Source organism: Hippocampus zosterae, chromosome 13 (genome assembly GCF_025434085.1).
Source record: "Hippocampus zosterae strain Florida chromosome 13, ASM2543408v3, whole genome shotgun sequence".
Taxonomy (NCBI): domain Eukaryota; kingdom Metazoa; phylum Chordata; class Actinopteri; order Syngnathiformes; family Syngnathidae; genus Hippocampus; species Hippocampus zosterae.
Window position 1 is genome coordinate 22771656 of NC_067463.1, and position 27526 is coordinate 22799181.

The 27526-nt window shown below is 50.0% G+C and overlaps 1 protein-coding gene across 1 annotated transcript in view; it reads left to right on the forward strand.

Annotated features, from left to right (window-relative positions):
* The first annotated feature begins 7804 nt into the window (after positions 1 to 7804).
* grin2ab (glutamate receptor, ionotropic, N-methyl D-aspartate 2A, b) overlaps positions 7805 to 27526 on the forward strand; it is a 55623-nt gene continuing 35901 nt past the window's right edge. The window contains exons 1-4 of the mRNA XM_052083996.1: positions 7805 to 8429; positions 8755 to 8949; positions 18763 to 18984; positions 19085 to 19243. Coding sequence (XP_051939956.1) covers positions 8412 to 8429; positions 8755 to 8949; positions 18763 to 18984; positions 19085 to 19243 — 594 coding nt within the window. The 5' untranslated portion in view covers positions 7805 to 8411. The remainder of the gene's footprint in view (positions 8430 to 8754; positions 8950 to 18762; positions 18985 to 19084; positions 19244 to 27526) is intronic.

The window sequence follows — 27526 nt, forward strand, 5'->3', positions numbered from 1 at the left end:
GTAAAGTCTCAACGTTTTTGATACACGAGGTATGTGACAACTGACTTGTTTCTTCCATTTTTTTTGGTGTGTGTTTATTAAAGGTCTAGCGTTTTTATAAGAGTTAGTACTGAGATTGACCATAAAATTAGGAGCGAAGCTTGAAGAAGCCCCGCTTTCTTTGCTCACCTTTTCGCTGGTATCACCGGAGTTCCCTGATCACGTGACACCCGCCGTCCTCCGCGCGCGCTGCCAAACAATGCGGAAGTGAGAGTGGTCGGGCGGGCAAAATGAACGCTTGAATTTGCTCAGCTTTCAGCGGCGCCGCTCCAACTAAAGAATTTCCCAGCCGACGTAAGTGAGTAAGAGAGAAAGAGACGCCGCTATAGGGTGCCGCGGGATGATTTTTTTTAACCAGCGGCCATTCTTCGGTTAGTGACTGTCCAGGGGGGCTTGAGTTCCTTACCCCACACACACGCGCGCGCGACGGAATGCCCCAGTGTCCGTCACACATTCCATCCAGGGAAGTTTTCGTACGATTGTTCTCGAACACAACCGAAAATGCCGCGTCAAAAACGGACCGATTGGAGTCGATTTAGTCGCATACGTCGACTTGGTGTTGCCTTCAGGACCATCTGAACTCACAAATCTCCTTTCTACCTTCCATCTTTCTTTCTTTCTTTCTTTCTCAGGTCGCAGTGATAGTTTTACCGTTTCTGTGTGTGTGTGTGTTAAAGTTTTAGCGTTTTTATACTCACTTTTTCGCTGGTATCACCAGTTAATTTTCTGCTGCTTGTCCCAGGGACTCGCCGATCAAAAAAGTATGAGTCCCATGATGCATTTAGAGAGTCCCAAATTTCGAATTCTGAAATGGTCTACTTCTTCAATTGCATATGATAATAACACAAACAACAACAATATACATTGATAAGAGGTTTATTTCTTATAAACAAACACTGCAAACATTTTAAAGAAATCAGGCATACAAGATTATTTTCGCAAAAAAACCCGATCCAACTTTAGCCGCCTCCTCTGTGATATCTCCGCAATAAACGTTCGCAATCCTTGTTCGCAACACTTGTATTACCGTTACACAACTTGGCAATCGTCTGCTTTCCACGGAGTTAAGGACGATCTCGCTCGGAACCATTTGTTTATTTGCTTTACCACCCCCCCCTCGCCCCCGTCCCAATTTTCATCTCATGTAGTTCTCCAGCGAGCCGCCAGGGGGAACCCACCAATAGAATAAACAGCAGCCGGTGTTGCTCATCACCTTCATCAAAATCATCATCTCCAGATTGTCTGCACATGCCAGACGACCTTGACCCCCCCCCCCCCGTCCCCCATCCTCCCACACCCTCCCACCCACCCACCCACCCACACACACGCACACACTCACACGGCGCCTGCTTTTTTGATGATAGAGGCTCACAGAGGTTGTGCACATCATTGGCTTTTTTTCTTCCCTCTCTTGCTCTTTTTCCCCCTCCCCAGAACATTTTGGCAACATTTGGGTTATTTTTAGCAGCATTTCCCGGAGTGACATAGATAGGTTTTGAACCAATAAGACACGTTTGCTGTGCTTTTGGGTGGAAGTGTCGTTTGTTTCTGCCGCAGTTGCTATTGTGTGGACCGGGGCGCATCAGATCCAAATCAAAGTCCTTTGTTCACAAACGGCTGCTTGATAACGATTTGCCTTGACCAAATGGCGATGGCACAAATATGGAAGGAGACGACGACAAGAAACATACTTGCAGTCGTTGATACCAGATTATTAAAAAAAACAAAAATAATGAATGAAAAATACAAAATATTAGCAGAAAAAACACCATATTCGAAATAATTGAAAATAAATACATAGAAATTAGAGATTAAATGATAATCCATCCATTTTCTGAAGCGCTTTATCCTCACAAGGGTCGCGGGGGTGCCGGAGCCTCACCCAGCCGCAGGGCACACAGAGACAAACAACCATCCGCGCACACACTCGCACCTCGGGACAATTTTGAGTGTTCAATCGGCCCGCTATGCATGTTTTTGGAATGTGGGAGAAAACCAGAGTACCCGGAGAAAAGCCACGCAGGCCCGGGTAGAACAATAACAGGATCGAACCCAACCCGGGACCTCTGCACCGTGAACTCGACATGCTAACCACTGCACCACCAGGCCCGAAAATGATTATGAAAACCAAAAATACTGAGCAAAAAATGAAAAAAAAAAACCCTTCCCAAATATTACTTTGTAGACCGAGCGTCCCAATTTATGATGAGAAATTTGCGGGTGAGGCTCTCCTGGAAACGTCCTCGGACTTGAAATGGTGCCTCGCGTGTGTGAGTTTGACAGTAGCGGAGGCCTGATGTCTTTGCTGTCAAAGTGACATTGTGTCCCCTGCTGCAAATAGAAGCTCGAAAATCCCACGCAAGCGGGCTCACGGGCCTTTTTCCCACAGGCGCTTTGGCACTTCCTCTCGATGACTTTTTTTTTTTTTCTTTCCCCCAGCACGGCTTCAGGCGTTCGTGTCAGCGGCCGATCCATCCGCCTCTCGCCTACTGCGCCGCTCGGTCTCCAAGCAGCTGGTCCCGCCGTCGTCGCCGCCCACTCCGTCCGCGCGATCAAGCCAATGTTGTTGATCGGTGAGGCCGATCTGTCGCCCGGGGGAGCCGCTGTCATTCTCGCCTCGCCTGCGTTCGCTCCCGTCCGAGGGCTGGAACCTCAGCAAAATCTCCACTCAAGGCAAGCTTGAAAAATGAACCCAATTATGCATACGGTAAAAAAAAAACATGTCATAAGCCACCACACACACATGCAAAGAAATAGACAACCAATACAAAATATCAAGAAAAAATAGACACAAACAAGTGCAACGTTTTTCAAGCAAAGAAAAAAAAAGTCAACTAAAAAAAAAAAAAATTGAAATATGAAGAAAAATATCAGCTGGGAAAATATGACAGAATAAAAACAATTGAAACATGTTAACACAATGATTTAAAAAAATGTTTACCAAAAAGCAAGATCTTTGGAAAATATTTAAGAATATTATAAACAATAAAACATGACAAGCAGCAGACAATAACTGACAAATATTTGACAGGATACTAAAATATTAGCAAAACAATATCAAGGATCAGATGAAAATTGTGCACCAAAAAAATTATTATAACAAAATAAAAGGGTATGAAGGAAAAGTCCTTTTTTAAAGAGCGTGCAAAAATAGTCTGTGAAAATTAGATAAAAAGAAATTAGATGATCAGTACAAAAATATCAGCAAATATGATCACATTCATAATGCACCCAAAACATATTAGATGAAAAATTAATGAGGAAACAAATTGGTTGGATGAAAAATGCAAACCTATTAACGAAAAACATATTAGGGGGAAAAAAGCATAATATGAGATGAAAACTACATTAACACATTTAAAAAATATAACGTGAAAACTATTCGGGATCAATGATAGAAAAATTCGCACCATGTAAAAATCGAGGCAAACTATACAGATCAGTTGGAAAAGATGTTTGGAGAGAGGTCCACCCCCAAATTTTCTTTCCCTGAGCCCTCCCATCTGTGTTTTTTTTTTTTTTGTAGCATTTTAGCGTGTCCCTCTCGACTGCGACATTTCTGCGAGCTCGGCTAACGAGGCGTTTGGTGAGCCGGTTGACCGGATCAATTTGTTAAGTTTGCTTTTACTTTGAAGTTGTTCCTGAAAAAAAGTCTTGAAAAACAACACAATGGCGCCCTGAGATGACAAAAAAAAAAGACGGCCAAAAATTCTTTTTGGACGACACTATGTTGTACGTTGCCCGTTGCCGGCGTTTCGTGGCGGCTCCGGCGCTAGCAAACGTTAGCATCTCTCGCTAGCCCTAGCTGCGCTCAAGTGCACCACTGGCTGCAGAGAGCCGCCATGGAATTACTTCCCAAAGGCGGTAGATGGAAATAGTTCAAGTCCAGCAGCTCACGGGTGCACCTAAAAATACTGTGAAAGCGTTTTGGTGGGCGCCACAAACCCCTCCTAATGCGTTCAGCGAAGAAGTGCAGTCAAAGCCTTGACGTTGAGCGCGGAACGTCGCCCGCGGAGGCCACGGGCCCGTTCCTTTTCAGCAAGGCGGCTTTCTTTCTCTGAACATATTTAATGTCCCCTCTGGCTGCGCTGATAATAGAAGAACCATCAGAGAGAGAGAGAGAGAGAGAGAGAAAAAAAATAACACTGCCTCCAAATGAGCTGTTTTAAATTGTTCACTGGACTGCGGCAATTAGCTCCAGCCCGCCGCCGCCGCTTGCAACTTTTGTGACGCTCCGCTGCGCCGACCGAGCGGATGGACCGACAGATGGCGCTGAAACCCGAGCCCTATTTTGAATCCCCCCCTTTTGAAATTCCACCCGTGACTAGAAACACTTTGAAATGCGAAGCCCGGCTTGAAATCTGAATTTAAAACCCTAATCCCAAGTTTGGAACCCCGATTCAGAACGCTCAGCTAGCCTTGATACCCCAACGCTGTCTGAAATCGTGACAAATTCTGACTTGCAACCAAAACTCAAGAATAAGATGATAATGCTGCCTTGAAACCTGACCCTTAAATTAAATCTTCATCTTAATTTGAAACCTTACCCCTGAAATTGAAACAGGAAGCCAGGCTTGAGACGCCAATTTTGTAACGCTGACACTGTTGTGAATTCATACTTTCAAATTCCAGTCTGTCTTGAAGCCTAGATGAAAGCGATAGCACCGTCTTGCGATCATAAATGAAAACCCTACCGATAGTTGGAAGCATGAACCCAGGCTTGAAACCCCAATTTAAAGCCCTAACCCCAAGTTTGGAACCCCGATTCAGAACGCTCAGCTAGCCTTGATACCCCAACGCTGTCTGAAATGGTGACAAATTCTGACTTGCAACCAAAACTCAAGAATAAGGCGATAATGCTGTCTCGAAACCTGACCCTTAAATTAAATCTTAAATTGAAACCTTACCCCGAAATTGAAACAGGAAGCCAGGCTTGAGACCCCAATTTAAAGCCCAACACTGCCTTGAGTCCCTACTTTGAAATTCCAGTCCTGGTTTGAAACCCAAATTTCCCTTTCACGCCTTACTCCAAATCTACATTTTTTGTTTTTGTTGTTTTGTGGTCTCGAGTTGCACGGTCGTCGGGTCTTGTTGTCATGGGAACGTGTCCGGCTATGATTTGGAGGCTCGTCCGGGGTGGGCTATTTGTCCGCGCTTTCGCTTTCCCCGGGGGGCTCATCTACGAGTGGGACGCTCGCCCCTAACCGGGATGCTCCGCTGCCTTCACAAAAGTGGTGACACTGATAAAGTAGTTACCATGGTAACCAGAAATTGCCCACATCATTTTCTGTGTGTGTGTGTGTGTGTGTGTGTGTGTGTGTCGGGAGGTCTTGTGTAATGGTTTTCTCTCCTCTCTAATCTATTTATGTACATTCATATTTATCAGTTTGTGCACTGGCGCTTTCGTATCGCCGCCTTTGAGACTCTTCATTTTCCGCCGTGACGTTAGCCAAACGTCGTTAGCGGCGCCGGCCCTTTTTGTCTCTGCTAATTATGTAACAAAAGGAAAAACGAGTCGATTGTTTAGCGTGCTGCGACAATTTCCTCACACTTTCCGTAATCAGTCACTTGTTGGCGCTATTAGCAGCTGTGCGTAGCTTATTTCAACTTGAACTTTCAACGCTTCTTTTCCCTTCTTGCCTGCCTTTTCCTCAGATGACTTTCTTCTGCTTTGTGATTGGCCAAAGAGTCGGTCAGGACTCTGAAGGTCACGTAAGAAGGCGTGAGAGCAGGGCATCTTTGAGCCAGTGAGGTTGATTGCGCCCCCCCCCCCCCCCTTCGGTAAAGAGTGTAGAAGAGCAGCTTGGCAATTGCTCCACCGGGGCTCGCAAACGGCTCCTGGTGGCCCTCGCGTCGCATCTGCCTGCGGGCTCGTTTTGACAACAACGATAAAAGAAAGGAAAAAAAAAAAACTAAACAAAAACGGTAAGCTGTTTTTTTTCTTCTTTTTTTTAAATCTGGAAAGCTCCTGGAATGTCTTTTTTCTTTTTTTTTTCCTCAAAAGAACCCCGCACACTTTCCTCTTTCATGGTGACGTTACGCAAGCGTCTGTTTCCTTTTGTTCCGAGCCTGGCGGGCTCGTTCCTGTCGGAGGATGAGGAGGGAGGGGGCGGGGGGGGGGGCGGGAGGCCTCAACAGGTGGCAAATGTTCTCCTCGGGAGGCGAAGAGAGGATGACGAGCGAGAGGAGGACCGCCTCGGTGGGAAAAAGGTGCCCCGCGGCCTGCTTTCATGCGCCCGATACGACAGAGCTGGCGACGACGTGACCCCGTGCGCGCCATCTGTCTAGAGCGGGGAGGGGGGGACGAGGCGACTCTCCGGAGAGGGCGGTGGGGGCTCCCCGAGGACCCCCTTGTGCGCGCGTACACCCCCCTCCAGCTGCCGTTTTGATGGGCTAATTAGGTCTAATTGAGGCTGCGCGGCTCACAAGCGCCTCTCCGGTTGCCCTCATCTCGCCCGCTTTAACGAGCAAAGCCACTGACGGAGAACATGACACATCATCGGGCTCGTTTGTGCGCGCGCGGGCGCGTCTGCGTGCGTGTGAGCGGCAGAGCGCGTATTGAAATGTTCTGCCTGTGCGCACTGAGCGCACACACACACAGAGCACATCAAGCGGCGCGCAGGCCACACGTACAACCCCCCCAATAAGCCGCACTCGGTCACACAAACGAGTCGCGCGCGTTCCAGCGCGCGTGAACACGCACGCGCATCACGCTCCTCGCACCGCATGTGCGTGCGCACGCGGGCGTCAAGACGCTTCACAAACCGCACGCACGCGTGTACATCGTGGAATTGATTCTTAAGTAAGCGGCGGCCAATATAATCGGCCCAAAAAAAAATCGTCCTTTTTATTGCCGATGATATTTGTTACAACAAAAGAGAAGATAATGACGTTCAAACATCGCCGGGCCCCCCCCCCCCCCCCACACGCAAACAAAAAGGCAAAAAAATGTGGCTGGCCAACTTTTCTCTCGGCTGTGAAGTTAAAAGTATTGTCAAAAAGTCAAAGGTTGTGACTTGAATTCATATCGTCACTGTTGTTAAGTGATTTCCTCGGTTGTGTTCGTATCTGAAACGATTCGGACGATGAATCGAATCGGTTGTCGTTGTTTAATTCTCCAGAATATGAGGACGCCCGTCCATCTTCCGCATCACCTTCATTCCCGCCCTACATTCACAAAAACGGGGGTGCGGGGGGGGGGGGTAGGTGATAAAGGTGGAAAAACTGTGGTGGGGGGCCGGGGGGGGGGGGGGGGTTCAAGGCAGCGCGAAAGTCGGCCAGAGACGAATGACGTTTTTTGACAAGCGCCCAGGTCGGATTCTCCCTGCAGAATTGCTGCGCATGCCCCTTTTCCCGTCATGCACTTGCTAAATAGACATTTGAGAAGATTTTATAAATGGAAGATGAAGTCACCCACTGCACCCCACCCCCCCGTTCACCACCACCGCCCCCACCTTCCTCTTCCCCCCCGCCCCCCCATCCTGCTCTCATTCGGGCCCCGGTGTCCCGATGTTTAATTAACGAGTCCGCGGCTGTGGAAGTGCCTTCAGCCTTCAACCTTCAGCCGGCGGCGGCGCGGGGGCGGGCGGGCTGTGGGCGAACGGGGACTCGCAACCGTTTCCGTGCGCATCTCGGCTCGCCAACTCCCAACTTGGGTGTGCGCGCGCGCGCGCGTGCGTGTGTGTGTGTGCGTGTGTGTGTGTGTGCGTGTGGATTCTCTCTCTTTTTTTTTTTTTTTGCACGCGCGTTTGTCGGAGGCTTACATGTACATCTATACGTAGGTATCAATACATGCGTTGGTGTGTGTGTGTGAGTGTGTGTGTGTGTGAGTGACGGAATCTCCCCTGCGCGCACACACACCCGCTCCCGAGTCTCCAAGAATCCACGCGGAGGAGGACAGAAGAAGAGGAGGCGGCCGTCCACGGGCTCTCACACTGCGGAAGGCGCGCGGAGCTGCCTGGAGATCCCACCCCCCCTCCCCGCACCCCCCCCAAATATCGGCGGGTCCTTGCACCCGCATGCACTCCGAGCACCGCCTCCCCCCGCGCTCGGAGTGGACGTTTGACTCCATCGGGAGCAGCGGCGGGAGGGATTCGGCGGCTGCCGAGCTCTCCGGGAGCTTTTTCGCTGCGGGTGCGCGCCGACACGACAGGTGGATTAAGCCGAGCGGCGCGGTTCTCATTTCTGAGCGGAGGAGCTTCTGCCGCGCCTGCCGTTTTCTCCCCCCGCTTGGTCCCCTCGGACGGAGGCGCGATTGATGGATTAATTTGACCGGGGCGGAGAGGGGGGGCGGGGGGGGAGACTCACCCCTTGGAGGCCACCCGAATGGAGTAACAGGCTGCAATGTCATCTCCACCCGGCCGCCTGGAGAGATGTGTCACGGGAATGGGGTGAGTGCCGCGGCTTCGGGGATCGGGTGGCGCGGGGACGAAACCTGCGGCGTGGACCGGCGGCGCGAGAGGAGGCGTCGTTTTCCGCCCCCCACCCCACCCGCCGCCCCCCAATACATTTTTTTCCTACTCGCACTTTTTAATTCAACTCCGATTGTGACGCGCGCGCACGACGTTCAATATGCTAATGAGTCACTCCGCCGCCGTGCGCGCGCGTCCTCGCCTGTCGGGACTCAACAAGTCCCCGCATGGCGCGCACGCGCATCACCAACACAACAACCGCGGCGACGAGCGCGCTAATCACGAGCCACGTGTACGGTTGCAGATCAAGTTGAAAGACTTTGGCACCAGGAGGAGGAGGAGGAAGGAGGACGACGACGACGACGACGAGCCGGAGGAGGGGCGCCATGGCCGGCCACGACGACGCCGACGCGCGGGGCAGGGAAGCGGCGGCGGCGGCGGCGCGCACGCTCACGGAGCCGCGAGACCAAGGCGCAAAACGCGCCTTGTGACAGCCGAGGTAAGACGAGACGAGACGAGCGATCGCGACGCGAGCGTGGCCGCCGCAGTCCGTAGTCGGCGCGCGCGCGCAAGGCCGCCGCCTGACGATTGGCGGCGCTGTTGCATCGCCGGCTCGCGTCTCACATGATGTTGCCCGTGATGATGCTGATGAGAGGTCATGCAAATGCCTTCCCCAATTACACTTTGAATAGAGTCACGTTTCATAGACACACACACACACACACACAATGCGCTTGTACGGAAGTCATGCAGCCTATAATTCTCCATCAGGCGTATAATTTCAGCTCTGGCTCATCTTCATGCTAAATTGTGTGTGCGTGTGTGTGTGTGTGTGTGTGCGTGTGTGTGTGTGTGGAGGCGGTGCATGTGCATCAAATGCACTCGGTCTTTCATTGACCAGATTGGACTAAGGGGTCGAAGACTTTTTGATTTTCATCCCATCTAACTTTCTGTGTGTGTGTGTGTTGACACCGCCTCTGTACTTTTGCCCTGTTGTAGGGTTTGTCTTATTGGTCACCAAGGTGCAAGTTTGCCATTAAAAGAGAGGCGTGGAGCAAACAAACAAACAAAAAAAAAAAGATGATTGATGTCATTAGACATTATCAAGCTAACTTATACTTATATAAAGAAAAAAAAGACGTGTTGAATTGACTTGATTTTATTTTGAAAGTGAGGTTCCCAACTTTCATCGCATTTGCCCGCTTGATCGAACTAAAAAACTGGCCAACTTCCTGTTTGATTTCCCTCGCGGGTCCCCCCCCCCCCCCCCCCCCCGAGCCTTTTGACTGCATCTTATTCTGATGGACACGTCCATGGAATTTCACTGCCGTCGTTGAAAGTGCGCTGATTTGCACCAAAGCGGCCCACGTAACACGGAGTCGAGCGATGAGATGTGATGCGAGGTGATGCGAGTGCTTTCTGAGCCCCCCCCCCCCCCCCCCTCCGCTCGGGCCGCAGCGTAACCCACGAAGCGCGGCGGCGACGCGTCTCCGGATGAGCCGCTCGGCGAAGGGTGGCGACGAAACCAGAGCCGAGTCGGACCCCTCCGCCGCCGAGCGGGTACGGCATTCGGCGGCGTCTGCGGGCGCCTCTCTCCTCGCCTCAGTTTATAACCCACGTAATCCCTTACGTTCAATGCCGCTCGCTCTCTCTCTCTCTCTCGCACCGCTCGCTCCGTCTTATTACTGCGCTCAGTTATAAAAAGATGACCCACTTGGGATTTTCCGACACATAAAACCTGGTCACGTATCCCGTCTGTGCTCCCTGGCTCCCCCCCACGATGTCTTCTCAAGCACCGTTGACCCTTCTCCGATTTGCAGATTGTCGCCCGACCAATGGACGATCGCTATTGGTCAAAACCAACAACAACCCAACTAACTAACTAACTAACTAACATAGTCTCTGTCAAATTTCAAAACGAAATAATAGTAGCCGGTCAAAAGCCAAACAACTCGCTGACTGACTTTTCAAGCAACTAACCAGTTAACCAACAAATCCAACCAAAGTCTGATTAAAAACATCAAGCACGGAAGTCCTTCCTACCCTAATTTGAACCCTAAGCCATATTTGAAACCCTGACCCAGACTGGCAACCTTATTCAAAAACCCCAAGTCCAGGGAATCGTCTTGTTTTGTTATTTCCACGTAAAAAAAAAAAAATCCCGAAAAATCTCCTTCGAAACAAAAGCAGCCTTTGAGGTCCTGGAAGCAAGACCATTTTTAAAAAGACTCATCCAATGCATGCTTTGAAGTCCTGGCAGCTCGCCGCCTCGCCAGATGTGAGCTCCGGTCTCCTTCTTGTCAGAGGTGACACATTTTCTCCGTCCGAGTGTTTATTTGCACTCAGGGCGTTGGCGTGCGCAAGCCGGCCGGCCGGCCTCCGGCGGAGCCGCCGGCCCGTCAGCTGTCCGCAAGGAGCGGATGGGCGACTTGGGCGTCAATTAAAGCCGCCTCCGCCTCACATTCCGTCACTCCTGGAACATCTGCGGCCCCGCCGAGTCAGGCTGCCTCGGCTTGAGCCGGCCGCCGACTGGTTCTGAGAAAAGCGTGCTGCCGCGCCGCATCAATTCCAGGCCGCTGGGCCCGACGGCATGTTTGGGAGGTTCCGGGTCCCTTGGATCCAAGGCCTCATCCTCGGTCCGATTTTAAGCATGGTTTAAAGCCCTCACGGGAAGTCCAAACTCTTGTGGGAAATATCGTTAAACCTGCCTTGAAAGACCAACTCAAGTTTGGAACCGCAAACGTTGTTCAACCGGACCTGGAAATGCTCCTTTGACAAAATCCAATGCTTGATGAAACTTGAACCAAGTCTAGAAACCCTAAATGGAAACGCTAAGCCTCGTTTGAAATCCTAATTTGAAACAGTGAGTCTATTTTGAAAGATGAACGGTGTCTTGAAACCCCATTTCTGGTTTGGAACCCTATCCTTGGCTTGGAGTCCTTTGGCTGACAACCTTACTTGGAAATCCTAAGACTGACCTGGAGACCCTTGTTGGAAAATCTCAGACAATCTGATTATTCGGAATTCTTATCCCTGAAAGCGCCCTTGCAACCCCAAAACTCGTTTGAAGCTTCAACTCTCGACTTTGAAAGGCTTCCCCGCTTGTGGAAAGGGGGCCGCATGTCCAAAAGGGCCCATATGGGTCGTCCTCCTGATCTCCGAGGCAATGATGTCACTGCGCCGTCTTCTCATTCTTGGCGGCGGCTCTCCGGTAAACGGGAGAATTTCGAAGGCAAACGTCAACATCTGTCGGCGACATCTGGAAGCCACGTTTAGCGTTTAGCGTCGGGATGCTAATCTCCCGCGGCTCATCGGCGCCGTGACAACACCTTCGGTGTCGCGCTGACGCGCACTCAGACGCACGCGTCGATATTAACACGGCGTCCGAGTGCGGATTGAAGCCATCTGTCATCCGTTTCGAACGCAAAGGCGAGCTCAATATTGAGACGCGGCGGCCCATTGCGGAGGAAGACGTCAAAGGTGTTTTTCATGTTTGGACCGCGGACCCCCTCTCCTGACCCCCCCGCCCAACCCACCCCCGTCAGGCTATTTCATTTTTTTTTTAGTTTAGTTTCCTTGATATCGCTTCATTAGCGCAGCGTGTAGCAGTAACAGTGATATCAATTTTTTTTTAGCCTCCTGCTAATAGCTTAACACTCCAAACAACACTCCCATGACAAGTGACATCAAAGTCCACGGCAGTTGTTCATCTCGTAAAGCGCATTCGTATCTTTCCCGCTGATTTGTGTTCCATATTTATAAAGATGTTTACCGGTGCGGGGGGGGAAAAGAGCCGGCGCAGAATGAGAAGTGACAGCCCCACTCGTGTTCGACATGAACTCGCTAGCAGATCCTGACAAGATCAGCTGACGGGTTTCTGCCAAACGAGCTTTTCACGGCGAGGTTCGGATCGGGTATCAACGAATGTTTCGATCGTGTCGCAAGGCGGCAAGACTCGCGCTACTTGCCGGTCGGCTCCCGGCCCCGAGCATCCTTTCACCCCCCCCCCCCGTGGCCGTGTCGAAGCGTCCTCGAGCCATTTGCTCTCTGGGTCAACCTGCTGTGTGAATGTGTTTCAAGACTTGGTTTGGGTTTCAAATTAGCATCTTCCAAACGTGGTTAAAGTCAGATTCTCGAGACAATTGGAGAAGCTATTTGGAACAAGCGACATGAAATTTGGTCAGCATGTCTGTCCCACGAGTAGGTCCACAAAAAGTCTCAAGAAGTGGTGGACCCTAAAATGCGTGGGAACAAAGCCCCCCACAAATGTGACAGAATTTTGGAGAACCACCTCCAGAATCTGTTTAACAATTTTTTTTTTTTTAATCAAAGTTTGGCGTGCTTGTCTGTCATGAGAAGACCGACAAAAACACACAAAGTTGAACATTTTGGTTTCATCACCTCAAATTGAATGCAGTGAAAATGATTTGAATTTCAACTTTAATGGGGTCTCATTTTGTGGCTTGATGGTATTTAAAAAAAAAAATTTTAATGGTAGAATTATTTTGATCTGTGCAAATTTTGTGGGGGATTCATGGTGCTTTTTGGTGAACCGTGCAACTCGGAGGTTGTTTGTTGTCAACGTTGGAGTGGATTTTTGGTATTTGGTTTGAGTGACTTGCACCCTATGAAACGTTTACCAAAAATTTGTGGTTATTTTATTTTAAGACGCACGAGTTAGGTGATTGACGGTAGCGGCGTGTGCTACTTTGGAAGTTTTGATGGTGATTTTATTGAACCGAGACAACTTTTGTAGCGTTTTTTTTTTTTACAATTGGCTCACTTTTGTGTCTATTTTGGAGTCGTTGTTTTTTCTGACAGGAATCTTATGTTCAACCTGTGACTTTTGTTTTTGTCATGTGAGCCTTATATCAGGCTATCCAGCAGCTGTCGGTGTTTGTCTTTATTTGCCCCCCCCCCACTCCCCCCGCCCTCTCCTCCGCAATATCGTCTTTGGCGCAGCTCAACGGCGATGCGGCCCATCAATCTCATCCGGCGGGCCGTCGGGCCGCCGGCGCCGCCGTCTCCAAGGTCGGCGGGATCGTCCGCTAAACAGTCAATAGAGTTCCCAAGCTGGCGCCGCTCCATCCCAACTTTCTTTTTCCATCGCCCGTCCACTCGCTCACCTCTACCAAACGCCCTAAAAAAAAAAGACATGCGGCCGCCCGCCCGCTGAACGACGCCGTGTCCTTTCTGGCTGCCTGTCCTTCCTATTCATATTTATCAGCGATGAAATATGAATGATGCAACGTGTTCAAGCGGGCCGACTCGGCGTTTGACGCAAAAAGAAAAGAACATCCGAGTTGCCGCAAAATGCCTCGACCTCGGCCCGTACCTTGTGAAAATTTCATGCTTTGGTTCGAAGGAGCCTCGAGGGAGCCGACACACCGGCTCGCATCACATGTGCACTAAAGACTGCTCGAGACGTTCTTTCCTTTTTTTTTCTTCTCTACTTTTTATATGTCAGCTTGGCCAAAAGTAGCACTCGGTTACACTTGATGTTTCCTTTCCTATATCCTCCCTTTGCTTCCTTTTACAGCGCCCTCTTTCCTTCCTTCATTGGTTCTTGCGTCCTGGTTTTCAAACAACCTTGATTTAATGCCATCCTTCTTTTTTTGCTCTTTCCCTTCATGCCGTTCCGCCTACCTTCTCTTCACACCTCATTTGTTCTTTCATCCCTCCCCTCCTCCTTTTCCCTCCTTGTCCTTTTCTTCTTTTCTTCCTTGCTGTCCCTCCCTCCCTTCCTTTCTTTTATCATTCTCTCGTCTTCCTTCATCCCTAAATTCCATCTTTCTTCACTCCCCGCCAGCCTTCCTTCATCCTTACTTGTACCTTTCCTCCCTTTTTTTTGACCTTTCCTTCCTTGCTTCCTTTCATGCTTCCTTCCATGCTTCCTTTCATGCTTCCTTTCTTGCGGAGTGCGCATCATTTCCCTTTTTTTTTTTTTTTTTTTTTAATGATAAAAATATAGACATCCCCAAAATGGCGGTCCAGTGGTTAGCGCATCGACCTCACAGTGCAGAGGCCGTGGGTTCGATCCCGGCTCCTGCCTTCTCTCCGTGCCTGGTTTTTCTCCGGGTACTACGGTTTCCTCTCACATTGCAAAAACACGCATGGCAGGCTGATTGAACACTCTAAAATGTCCCTAGGTGTGAGTGTGAGCGCAGATGTTTGTTCGTCTCTGTGTGCCCTACGATGGGCTGGCAACCGGTTCAGGGTGTCCCCCTCCTACTGGCCAAAGACGGAATTGGAATTGTGTAAGATTTAGATGTTGGAAAAGCAAAAAGCAGATCGAACTCCGGAGACCCATTGAGCGAAATGGTGAACCCGGCGCTGGGTCCACGCCAAGCGCGTTGACTCCAAAGGTTTGGTCCGGCAGGGGGGTCCAAACTCCCCCTACTGCAGAGTTGATTTGCATTGCTTTGAAAGTGAGTGCACTTCCTGATTTTTGTTGTCATCTCCTCTTCCCAGCCCTGGTTGAAGGCCGCTCCTTCTTTGTCATTTTCGACAGCGTGTATCTGCGATGACTTTGATGATCCTGCTGCAACTCTTTTAGATGACTTGCCCCTGGCGCCTGCGAGTAAAAAGGTCCCTCATCAAATATTGAACGCAAATGTGACTTTTTTTTTTTTTTTTTACCGACTCCTTGAAAAAGCTCGGAAAGAAGGCGACGGCTGCCGAGCTCTCCCCGCAAAGTTGTGTAGGTTACAATGAAGGATGAGAAATCTCCCACATTTTACACAAGTAGCTTTATCCTGTAAGCGGTTCCGCCAGTAAAAAATGTGATCTTAAATCCCCCAAAGGCGACACAGTTTGAAAGAAGCGAACGCGAAACGACTCAAATCCTCCTAGAACCACCGAGAAGCTCCCAAAAAGCTTCACTGGGCTCACGTCACCCGCCGCGGGTTCGTCGGAGCTCCAGAGAAGCTCCGTGCTACTTGCGCGGAAGCGGCTTGCTAGCGCGGAAGCGGCTTGCTAGCACCAGCTCCTGCGAAGTCGCTCCCAAGTCCGTAATCATCAGCTAGGTGGCGGCGAATACGCCACTTGTCTGTAGTCTTGTCAGTGCGGCACAAATAAAGGATATCTTAATCTTATCTTAGTATCACGCTCATGAAGGGATGACAAGAAAAGACGGAGAAGCTACATGCTAAGCTAACCGAAGATTGACAGAGCCGGCGCGTTGAGCGGCTCAATCAAGTTTGCCGAGTGATTCCCAAAAAATATCCATATATAACAGCGCATCCATCACTTTTTGCGGGAGATTCTGATGATTCAAATGATTATTTGGGGGGCTTGAGTTCTCTTTGGAGAATGCTTGTTACATGGCCTTCATCTGCGTGAACCTGGGTGGCCTACGTGATGGGTTTCAAATGTCTTTTATGAGCTCATTCCGACCTCTCCGCAAAAGTGCTGACATCCCCCAAATGACACCTCGTCACCGTCTCAAGGTGACTCGCCATCCTGACTGCATTACTAATTCCCCACCCCTCTGTGTGTGTGCGTGTGTGTGTGTTGCCTTGCTGGATGAGATGATTAGCAATTTTCGTCATGATGGGGGTGATACTGCGGTAGTCGATAGAAGACCGAAAATCAACTGTACATGAAAATAGGGCAGATCAAAATGTGAATACAAATTGACATTTCATTTTGCCCCACAAAAATATGGCTGGCCCATTTTCAAAGATCTCATGAAAGCGTAGATACTAGCCCATTCATCGGTCGGGTTCCCGCTAATACGTCATGCTAGCTGGTTGAAACGTACGAGTGGTATTGTTACTCGGTATCGGCGAGGACTCCAGCGAGTACTCATACTGCTATCAGTCTGGGAGAAAAATGGTATGGAACACGCCTCCTGTAGCTTGTGGATAAGAGCCTCTCCATACATCTGATGAGATTTATAACGAGAAGATAAGATAAGATAAGATAAGATAAGATAAGATCTTAGGCTAACGCGTCTCGGCCACGCGTTAGCCACTGGCCACTGACAATTCACGACGAGACCTCCAACTTTGCTCATGTCATCGACTTGTTGGTGTTTGTTGTTGTCGTTGTTGTTCGGCAAAGGCGTAGCATAGCATGCGTGCTATTTAGCGGATCAAACGAGCGGCCCGTAAGTGTGTCCTGTCATCCGTGACGCGGATCGCATGCCATCGGTGGAGTGCGCGCTCGTCCTCGACATGCAAATGCATTTAGCAGCAAAAAAAAAAAAAAAAGAATACGAGTTGATGCTTCCGAAGTGACAAGACAGAGGATCGCGTCCACTGCAGGGGTCGCTCTTTGACAAAAGTGCTGCCGTACAAGCCTGAGAATATTTTATTTTTTCGCCCCCCTCTCTCTCAAGATAATGGCCGTCTCGCTCGTCTATGTTTAATGAATCTCACCGCACTGGCCTCATCTCAGCGACTGCCTTCAATTAGCGTGACAACGGGGAACCGGCGTCATAAAACGCATCCCCGCGTATCGTTCTTCCGAGGTGATGCCTCGCCCGCATTTCAGCTCCCCCTTTCACTTCCTGTTTAGCGATAATTAGCCGCTAATTCCACTGCTCATTTTATGCAGATGGGGGAGCGCCGATATGCGCATAAGTGTGACGAGTGTCGGCGGTTGGAATTGGGGCTGCCCAAAGGGGGGGGGGGGGGGATTAAATCAAAACAGCTGACGGCGGCGGCAGAATGGAGACGCAAAACTAGTAATGTCTTGATTACGACGCAAAAAGAATTTTTTTATTTTTTTTTTAAAGGGCACTGAGAATTGTGTTTTTTTATTTGTATTTTTGGAGTGCACCCGATTTGGAATGCGTGACCAAAGCGCCCGAGTGGCTGCAAATCAAATAATGACATTTTGGAGCGATACGTTGCGTTATCCGGTCCGAGTTGAGGCGAAGGCCGCTGAAGCAAATAACGCGCTCGCGCGCGGCGGGCGCCGGGGGAAAACAAAGCCCGAGGTCGGGCTTACGCTGAGCAATCATGTCGTCCGATTTCTTGCCGCTCAGCTGTTGCCGTTGCCGCTAATGCCGTCTCGCAGCGTTTTTGACCAAGCGGCATCCTTCTCGCCGAGTTTGGCCGGCCGGCTAATTCGCCGCCGGGAGGCAAATGTGTACTCTCGGGCCAAACGCATTTGAATGATCGCAAACGATGCAGCGGAGCATCCGGCCGTGGAAATTCACCACATGGACCACTTGAGACGCAATGCTAGCTGGCGTCCGTTCGGGTCTCCTAATACGTTCCGGCTCTCGGAGTTGAGGCGGGTTTCAAAGGAGACTTTTCAATTTGGGTTTTAACGATCTGTCACGATTTGCTTTGGGGACCAACGGGTGGTGCTGTAGGGCTCTCCCTGCAGCTGCGCACCTGTTGGTCATTATGTCATTAGGACTCCTGCCCGAGCACTCGTTGTCGCTGTTTGCTCCCGTCATGTTCGTTGTGCGGGGCCTTCGGTTTTCAAAGCCGTTTAGATTTGCGGACAAAGCGGTTCCAAACGGCCGCTGGGAGTCCGGGCATATTTTACGCTCTTTGTTCGGGTTTCAAAGTTACTGAAGATATTGCGCTGGACTTTGGGTTTCAAAGTCCGGTCGCATGTTTCAAGCAAGTGAGGGCTTTTGGGCCAAGGCGGATTTGTCCAAGTCAAGGCAGGCTTAGGGTTTGGAAAGGAGGCGTCGACGCAAGGTTTGGAGGTTTCAAGTTCGGTTTTGAGGACAGACTTGCAGGTTTGCGGGTTTTGAAAGGAGGCTTGGCAAGTTCTCTTTCCATAAGCCTGGGGAAAAGCAAGCGCGGGGCGAGGCTGACGCAAACGTCAGGGACGCTAACGTCGTGGTGGTGTGTGATTTAGCGCCGTACGCTAAGTGGCGCGAAGGCCACGGGGCTCGTCCGCTGCCGGGCGTCCGTCAGGAACCGGCTGCCTGATTAGGCCGGCCGGACAAACGTACGCATTGCCGCCCGGATGAAAGAGCCAGACCAAGAAGCTGATGTCTGACGAAAGTTAGCAGTGAGGGGAAAACGGGGGGTGGGGGGTGTAGTGATCGTAAGTCCACAATTTCCCCTGCGGGTTTTCTTGTCGGGCTCGGCCGGATGGGGCGGCGGGGTTGGAAATTGGCCGAGATGGAGCGCGGGCGCTTTCATTAGCCCTTGTTGCGCCGGCGGGCCTTTTCGCACTGCCTTTATTACTCGCCGCATCTGCTTTTGGGGCCAAGTGGAAAGGGGCGGGGGGAGGGGGGGCTGAGGTTCGGAGGGACTCTCTCGCGATGTGCGGATGTCGATGGTCTCGATCCAAGGAAATGACGGATATGCACTGCCCGCGGTGTTCTTTGCGTGTTCAGGGGACGATGCGGGCGCTGTTGTGGATGCTGCTCCTACTGTCGCGGTGGGCATCTCTTGCCGCGTCCAGAAGCCCCCGGGCTCAGCGTGGGCGTGGTGATGGGCCAGACCGAGCGGTCCCGGACCAGGAGCTGCGTCCCCCGCGCAGCCCCGACGACGCCCTGGACGTATCGGTGGTGCCCTTGAGGATCAACCAGACCGACCCCAAGTCTGTCATCACACAGGTGAGAGGGAGAGCGCCCCTGGAGGTTTGGAGTTTGCATGACACTTTTATTTATTTATTTTTTTGGTGTTTCTTCCATCACGGGCTTTTTGTTTTTGAAGGTATGCGAGCTGCTGTCTCGTTCTCGCCTCCACGGCATCGTCTTCGCCGACGGCACCGACCAGGAGGCCATCGCGCAGATTCTCGACTTCCTGTCCGTCCAGACCCAACTTCCTGTGCTGGGCGTGCACGGAGGCTCCTCCATGATCATGGCCGACAAGGTGAGTGAGCGACGTGGCCGCTTGATGACAAATAATGGCGGCGAAGGCGATGGATGGAACTTTGTTGACAATTGATTGTGGTGCGTTTGGCCATGGCTCTGTGGGACTTTTTTTGTGGGACTACTCGTGAGATCAAATTTCTCGTTGCTCAATTAAACTGGCTCCGGGTCCTTAGTTTTGCAATTCCGTTGCGGCTTTGAAACAGAATGGCCGACTTCCTGTCTAATTTTGCGCGTGACTTTTCGCACTCTAAGCTGTTCACATTTATTTTTTTTGCGGGTTTGTTTATTTGCCATCCAATAGCAACATGAATGAAATTGCAGCCTTCTTAAGATCAGCGAGGCAACGTGGAGCGGATGTACGGCCCGTCGGTTAGCCGAGCGAAGGTCAGCGGCATTTCAACGCCCCGTCGGGTCAATAATGGGGAGGAGAAGGAATCAATTGTGCGACTCGCAGATGCCGACGTGCTATTGAACGCCTCCGATCTCTTTCTCCAAACTTGTAATGAACCGGCAGAGATTAGCCGCCCACTAGACGGGCAGTAAATCACTGCGGCAGGATTGCCAGGCTCCGTGGCCTTCCACCGGATGTCGATGGCGGACCTCAATAATAATGTTCCTTGTCACCGCGCGCTCAAACACTAATTAGCCCCCTTACCTTACCTTTGACCAAAAACAAACACCCCCCCCCAAAGAATTCATAGTGGTAACAAACGTGTCTGGTCCAGTCGTTTCTTTTGCTGTCCTCTCCAGGCAACAATTTCTCTTGAATTTGCGCTACATACGTCTGGCATTTGATGATTGACAGGATTAACGATTTGGGAGAATGATGTCACCGAGGACGGAGGGGGGGGGGGAAAAAACGAACATTCACATTGATTGTGAAAATATGCACGACACTCACTGCTTAAAAAAAAAAAATGGATGAACTGGATACTCAATGCACCACAGCAGCAACAAAAGCAAAAAAAATCCTGAAAATCGATGTACTCTGCACAACTTGGCATTTTTTAACGAACCTTGCGGCCCCATGTCAAATGTCATTTTATTAGATTTTTTGGGGGCATTTTTTAACGAAAAATACTATGACAAAAAAAAAAATTGTCATGGTGCGGGCCTCTGAAAAAAGGACAATGGGCCGCAGATGGCCCCCGAGCCGCAGTTTGGATCCTGGCGTTTCAGCTTAAAATCTTGTCTCCACTGCTGCTGCGCTTCCCGTTTGAATCCCTCCGTTTCAACAAATCGTCACTTAGCCCGTAAGACTTTCAAGGTTCCAACGGCGGCAATAATCTGGGCGCGACGCGGCCGTAAAATCCGCCGGGCAAAAGGCAAACAAACCCCAGCGGACTCGCTATCCGCCTGAGTGAAAATTCCATCGATGGGGAAGCGTCACGCCAGAACGTTCGGTCATGCGGCGGATGGAAAAGCCGAAGGCCACGAGACGCTGACATGAGGACAGCAGGGAGGGGGGGGGGGGGGGGGGGGGGGGGGAATAATGGATGCATGTGCTGCGTAAGTGCGCGTGGGCGGGCGCAAGTGTGAAACGCTTTTGGTGTTAGGACGGAAAAGTGCTGCTTAAAAAAGGAAACTTGACTGCCGGTTCAAGTCCAAGCGCCACTTGTCGTTTTCTATGAATTTTTTGTCGTCGTCCCCCCCCCCCCCCCCCCCCGAGCCCTTTTTTAAAAAAAATATACTGTACATAGCCAGTATATACCTTGCGGCTTTTCTGCCCGTTTGTCATTTTGCGTCAGGCTAATCTGTGTGAAAGGGGAAGAACACGGACAAAGGCCACAGGAGACGACAAGATTAGTCGGGAATGTTGTACTTCCATTACATGTGGGGGGTGGGCTGGGGGGGTCGCTTTGGGAAATGAGGAAAACGTTGCAGCGCGCTCTTCTGCCGAGGGCGGGGCTTGTGGGTCACACGGCGTGTCGCGCCAGGGCGCGGCCACGTGGAAATGGAAGGTTGTGAATTAAACATGCTCGGCGTTTCTGACGTGTCGTGGGACGCTCCCCCCCCCTACTTTTGACCCACCAACCCCCCTCGTTTTCGAGTATGCTTAAGCGAAGATGGGGGGGGGTCGGGCACCACGTACGCCTGCCCCGCCTGGGTTGTCCCACATGGGGTCAGGGCCATTTGCAGTGGCTTTGAATATTTCATCCGAAGAAGAAGCGCCGGCGTAGCTGGCGGATCTGCGCGCTCGCTCTCGAGGTTTACTGACTCTGGTGCACATTGCGGGGGGGGGGGGCCTTTTCCGGAGTGACGCAAATGCTTTCTTGTTTTCACCGGGCTCCACGATTCCCTTCGTCTTCAATCGGCCCTGCCGCTCTTAAAAATCAAAATCCTTGCTGCGGATTGGCGGCTTTGACGAGTCAATCAATCGGACGAGTATGTTCAATATCTACGGAGCGTAAAGTAGTCGACAATGGAACGTAACATCGTTGGAAAACAATAAAATAAGGAGCGTCTCATCAAAATTCATCCAATCGATAACTTCGAGTCAAATTAATCAAAACCCAGCAATGGAATCACCGTTTATGGCCTTAAGGTTGTCCAAATCCTCAATCAATCAAATTCCGCCTTTCCTATTTCATTAAAAGAAGACATTTGCAAACGTCTGCTTTTACTTTTGGGCCACCAATTGAATCCACTTCAAAAAAATTTCACGTTAGCGTCACGTGAATCTCTCTCATGTCACATTGCCTAATTCTTGTTAGAATCATTAAAAAAAATAATAATAATGGCCTACAATAGACGAGAGAATTAGCAACGATGGGTTAAAAATCACTCATCGGCCCCAAAAATGTTTTTCCAATACACACAGAAAAAAAATGTTATTTGATTAATCGATGAAATTCATTCATTCATTTTGGAATGTGGGCGGAGCCAGAGAAAAGCCACGCAAACTCCACACAGGAAGGCCAGAGCTGGAATTGAACCCGGTATCGGTATTGAACCACTCGATACCTGGCCGCCTTCATCCACGAAAGAACCGATAGCATAATCGATTCTCAAAGCGTTCGTTGTCGACAGCCCTGATGTGTGTTGTTGGCGCTCCAAGTTTTGGGTGACACGAGCGCTGATGCTCCAGTGACTCAACGAGCTCACCTGAGCGCAAGTGGCCACGGGCGGACGCGCGCAAATGTCAATGCCAAGCACGCATGAGGATGCTGAGGCGTCGGGAGAAAAAAAACAAAAACAAAAACAAAAAATGTGCCCATTTTGTCTCCATTTGTTGCTTTTGACGGCCACGTCAGCACTCTTTCAGGAAAAAGCCGAATCTCATCACGAAAGGCGAATTAGGGCTTGCAACATATTGACATATCTCGTGTTTTTTCTCGGACAGATTTTAGAATGAGTAAAATTGCGCGCTTTGTTCTTTTCCGATTCCGCCTCCCTTGAATGTAACGTTATTTTCTCATTTTCAACATATGCCTTTGATTGACAGTACTTCAAATGTTGGCTTCTCAAAGCGCGTCGTGGAAATGCCGCCGTAAAATCAAGAACATTTCTTAAAAAGAACATTTTAAAAACCATTTTGGGTCACGTGTCCAGACGACAGCTCGGCAAACGTGGAAAAAAGGACTTTGATGGAATCCCTCCGTCGCCTCTACCGGAGGGCCTTGTACCGAAATAGCGTCGGACGGCGGGGAGATAATGAAACGGGCCACCAAGAATAATAGCGGGAATAAGAGAGATTCTATTTGAATCAAAGCACAGACGCATCAGCTCGCAAACTCGTTTGGGGGGCGGAAGAAAACCGCTTCGAGCTTTGGCCGTGCAGATTTCAAAAGCTGGCTTCTTCTTTTGATCTTTGCACTGCGTTTGTCCATCGTCCAACCTGCGTGGCCGTTTGCCCGCTGCGTCGTCTCAAAATTGAATTAAGCGTGCGAAACGCGTCAAAGTGTGACAAGCACGGGTCATACGTGTGCCAATCACGTCACCGCTAGCTTGCCGGAGCCTTAGCAGCACAAGCTAATACATCGGTCTACTCTTCCTAGCAAATAGCATGAAGGAGCACGCTAGAATGGCCCATCCCGGTACCTCAAGGCTCTTTCCTCAGTCCCTTCGCAAACTCGCCCGTCGCTCACAGAACACATCTGGGATCTGTGAAGTTCTGCCGGCATCCGGCGTGTGAATTTGGGGACTAAATGCGACAAGCAGGTGACAGGTGGTCACCTAGCTCGACAAGCTAACGCGTCGGTCGACGACTTTACCCGATGCACCTTCCCCCCAAAGAAATTAAGAGATAGCACACGGCGAGAACTGCTACTTCGGTTCAAAAAGAAGGAGCGTAAAAGAGCAGATTTTTCAATAGGCTAATTTGATCTGAAGAGGACGGATCGCATTAATTTCATGGTTCAATTTGAGGGTTTTATGACATTACGGTACGTGCTGAGGATGGCTGGGGATTATTTGTCGCGGTTCCGATCGCTGCCGTTGCGCAAGGTGGCGCTGAGCGTGAATAACTGGTGAGCAACAATCACATTAAAGCAGTTGCGCGTGTGACCAAACGTGGCGGGCCCGAGTTTACCTCATTTACGTGTATGTGTGTGTGTGTGTGTGTGTGTGCCCCCAACACAACAACACTGATGAACTTGAGGCCCATGGATTTTTACGTCTTGATTAAATCAGCTGTCATTTGAAAAAAAATGATTTTTCCTCGGCGGCTCTCCGTCACGCCATTGAGTCGCTCGTCGCCAAAGGTCAAGTCACGCCGTTTCATTTGCGACGTACTTCTGCCATGATGAATACTTTATGAGCAATCAAAGCCCACCGGCTGCAAATTTGGATGCAAATTTACATCGGTGGGGATTGAAGAAAAACATTAATAAACATTAAAAAGGGAGATTGCAGGTGGACGGACGGGGGTGGAATGGTAAGCGGACTGCGTTAAAGCTAACAAAGAGTAAGACCAAGGCGGCTTTGATGGTCCGAGAGATGCAATCTAGACTGAGGCTTAAGGGGTCAACATAGAGACTTTGTGGGGTTGAGACCAAGATGTCGATGGGTGTCGAGACGGAGTCAAGACCGAGACCTTGAGACTCGAGCGCAGGTTTCGTCGGATAGAGATCAAGAATTTCGAGTAAGACTGTCACTTTCAACACCTTGAGTTTCTAGACCGGGGCTGTCAGACTCATTTTTGTCGCGGGCCACATTGTAGTTACCGTTTCCTTTGGAGGACTGTTATGAATTTTGTAAAAACCGAATGTCGAACCACCTCCCCATATCACATACACGGCCAACAACAAATTGATGGATAACTTGTTTTTCGAAATCAGAAGTCAAGAATAATGGCTTGTTCAAATTTTGTTGTTGTGGATGAGATTTTGGTTCAGACTTTAGCAAGCATCACGGAAGTTGACATGCTTGATTTTCCTTTCATGTGGTGGTGCAGATCCTTGACTTGGACACCTGTGGTCTAGACCAAAGCCACTTCAGAGCTAATGTAGACGTGCCTTTTGTATCTTCCACTCCTGCTGTTCCCTGCGTCTCGGAAGTGGTTCCGGCGGGCGCTTTACCCGCACGCTCAGGACATGACATTAGGTACACCGGCTAATGAACGCCGACACCGGAGACACGTCAAACTGTTTCTGTCACGGCAGCAAAGAAGAGTGAGAGAGAGAGAGAAAGTCACGGAGAGCGTCTGAGTTGTCCGCCAGGAAGAACAGGGAAAGTCTTGGAAGGGTAGGCAATCCCAGTCCTACAGTGCCAGTCTCCTGGAGGTTTTAGATGTCTCCCTGCTCCGATACCCGATTCAAATCGCCGGCTCTGCAGAAGCTGGCTATAGAGACCTATAAAACATCCGGGACACTGGCCCTCAAGGAGCGGAGTTGCCCACCTCTGCTCGAGGGAGGTGACATTCCTTCAGCGACGTGTTTCTACTGCTTCCTTGTTTTGGGAGTCCGGTGGCGCCCGCCGGTCCCGTCGTCGTTTAGGGGATGGTTCAGAGCACATCCGGTCTGCTCGGTCCTCGGTTTGATTGGTTCATTGTATACTCTCGACACGACCGACTGCAAAGGTGTGTTCTTTGGATGATGTGAGAAGTGGGTCTACTCGGTTTGATTTGATTTGTGTTTTGAATTTGGCGGAACCTTACGTAAGGTCCGGCTCCCTTTCCATAGTGCCTTTGAGCCGAGGTCATAACACTCCCGCAGCGCAGCGTTTTTGGACCCTGACTGGTGTAAGCAAATTGGGTCGGAAACAAAAAAGGCTCTTCAGAGCTCAAGTCCTCAAGAATTTGAGGGCTTTGAGAGTCCAGGCCAAGGTCTTAACTGGTTGAGACTGAGTCAAGGCAAAGACTCTCTGAGTCAAGACGAAACCTTTTAGGAGTCTAGACCAAAACAAGGATGTGCTGAGACCGAGTCAAGATCAGGACTTGAAGGTGTCCAGAACCCCGTTAGGATTGGAGCTTTCGAGACAAACGCAAGACTGAATCATAACTCGGACTTTGAGGCTTCAAGACGTGGACGAGTCGCCACAAAGTAGAGACCGAGACTTTTATTGTAAGGTGTAAAGACCTGGTTCAAGATCGACAATTTGATGAGGAGTCGAGAATCAATCTGGTCAGACTTTGGAACCAAGATGTTGGAGGGTCGAGAACACCTTCAAAACCAATCGGCATCACGGAACAAGTTTGACGGCGGTCTCAGATTGATTTGTTGTCCGTGCGGCCTACACTGACCCTGATCAATGTCATCCAGTGGACTCCCCGTCGGCGCTGTTGCTCAATCAGACAGTCGCCACGCTGTCACTCACGTCTGGTTTCTGGCGGCGTTTTGGTCTCCCGCCTGGTTCCGAGCACCGGCTTTTGCCGCAGCCCGTCATCTTTGACAAGAGACGGCGTGTCGGCCAGCGCCACTTTTTGCCCTTATCGACCAGCGGTCCAAACATTTCCGCCTCTTTCCGGGGCTTTGACCTTCTCCTTCTCATTCGATCCCCGTCTCTCTTACGCACTCCCCCCTTGAATATGCGCCAGGCGCGGGGACAGCGCGTAACCCCTCCCGGAAAGAATCCCATCTGCGCACCCATGATGGGGGATGTTGTCAGCGTTTGCGAAATGCCAACTCCGGTGCCCGCGGTTCATCCGAGCCGGAGGCCGGCTGGAGACCAATGTTATCCCCCCCCCTTGACCCCCGCCTGAAGAAAATGACAATAAAAAAATGAAAGAAAAGAAAGAGTCAGAGTTGCCATGCCAGCTTCTTACAGCGAGCGAGCATGTGGCCTCACCGATAACGCACAAGCGCGCTGGGAATGAATGGAAGGCCTTCAATTTCCCTCGTAAATTTAGCGCTTCAATTGATGTGTGTGTGTGTGTAGCGGGGGGGGGGGGTGTCTCTTTTTTTTTGTTTTTATACAGAATCACGAGACTTTGGCTCTTCGAGCTTTGCACATCAATCAAAATTAGGACTTGACTGGTTTTCATGCCGATTCTCTGCAAAGTGGGCCTGTCAGCGCCCCCGTGTGGCTGCAGCCTCCTGTTGCTGTTTGACTGCGCATTTAAACGGGTGACTGCCGGGCTGTGCGAAGAAGCACTTTTGGGCGCCATACGGTACGGAGAGCCCAATTTATCTATTTATTAATTTATTTTATAAATTAAATTTATCGGAATGCCTCGGCTGAGATACTCCGAAGTTTAATCGCTGAATAATAAAATTCAGCAAACCTCGTCTCCCTGCAGAAGTCGCCATTCTCAAAGCATTCTCATCTTTATTTCGGGACCTTGAAAACAGTTTCGGAGCTAAAAAAAAAAAAAAGATGTTTTATTTTTATTTTTTTATCTTGTTGTTCATTTTGCATTTGATTTTGATTGAGCTTTGAAAATTGTATTCCCTTCAAATTGTGTTTGATTTTGACATTACTTTTTTATTTGACAATATACATTTTTATTTTGTATTATTTTGGGGGATTATTGTTGATATCATTCATTTGGAGTTTGTGCTAGCATATTTTAATTTAGCATACGTGTTTTATTTGATTGCCGTTTGATTTGGGTATGAATTGACCGGGACATTATTTGTTTTTTTTGTTCCATTTTTTCATTCTTTTTTCTCGTCAGCGTTTTGCTCGAAAAGTTCTCTCCTAATCACCGTCATCAAAGTGTCACAAAACGTCAGCACTCAGTTATTGCTGCGCTAACGGGCCGCGACGTGCCTAGACGGAAGGTTCTCGCTCAAGTTTGATACTAAACAGCGCCGCTGGAATATTAACCAGGCGGCCCGCCGCTAATGCGGGACACCGGCGAGATGATTAATTTACATGAAATATATCCGTGGTGACAGTA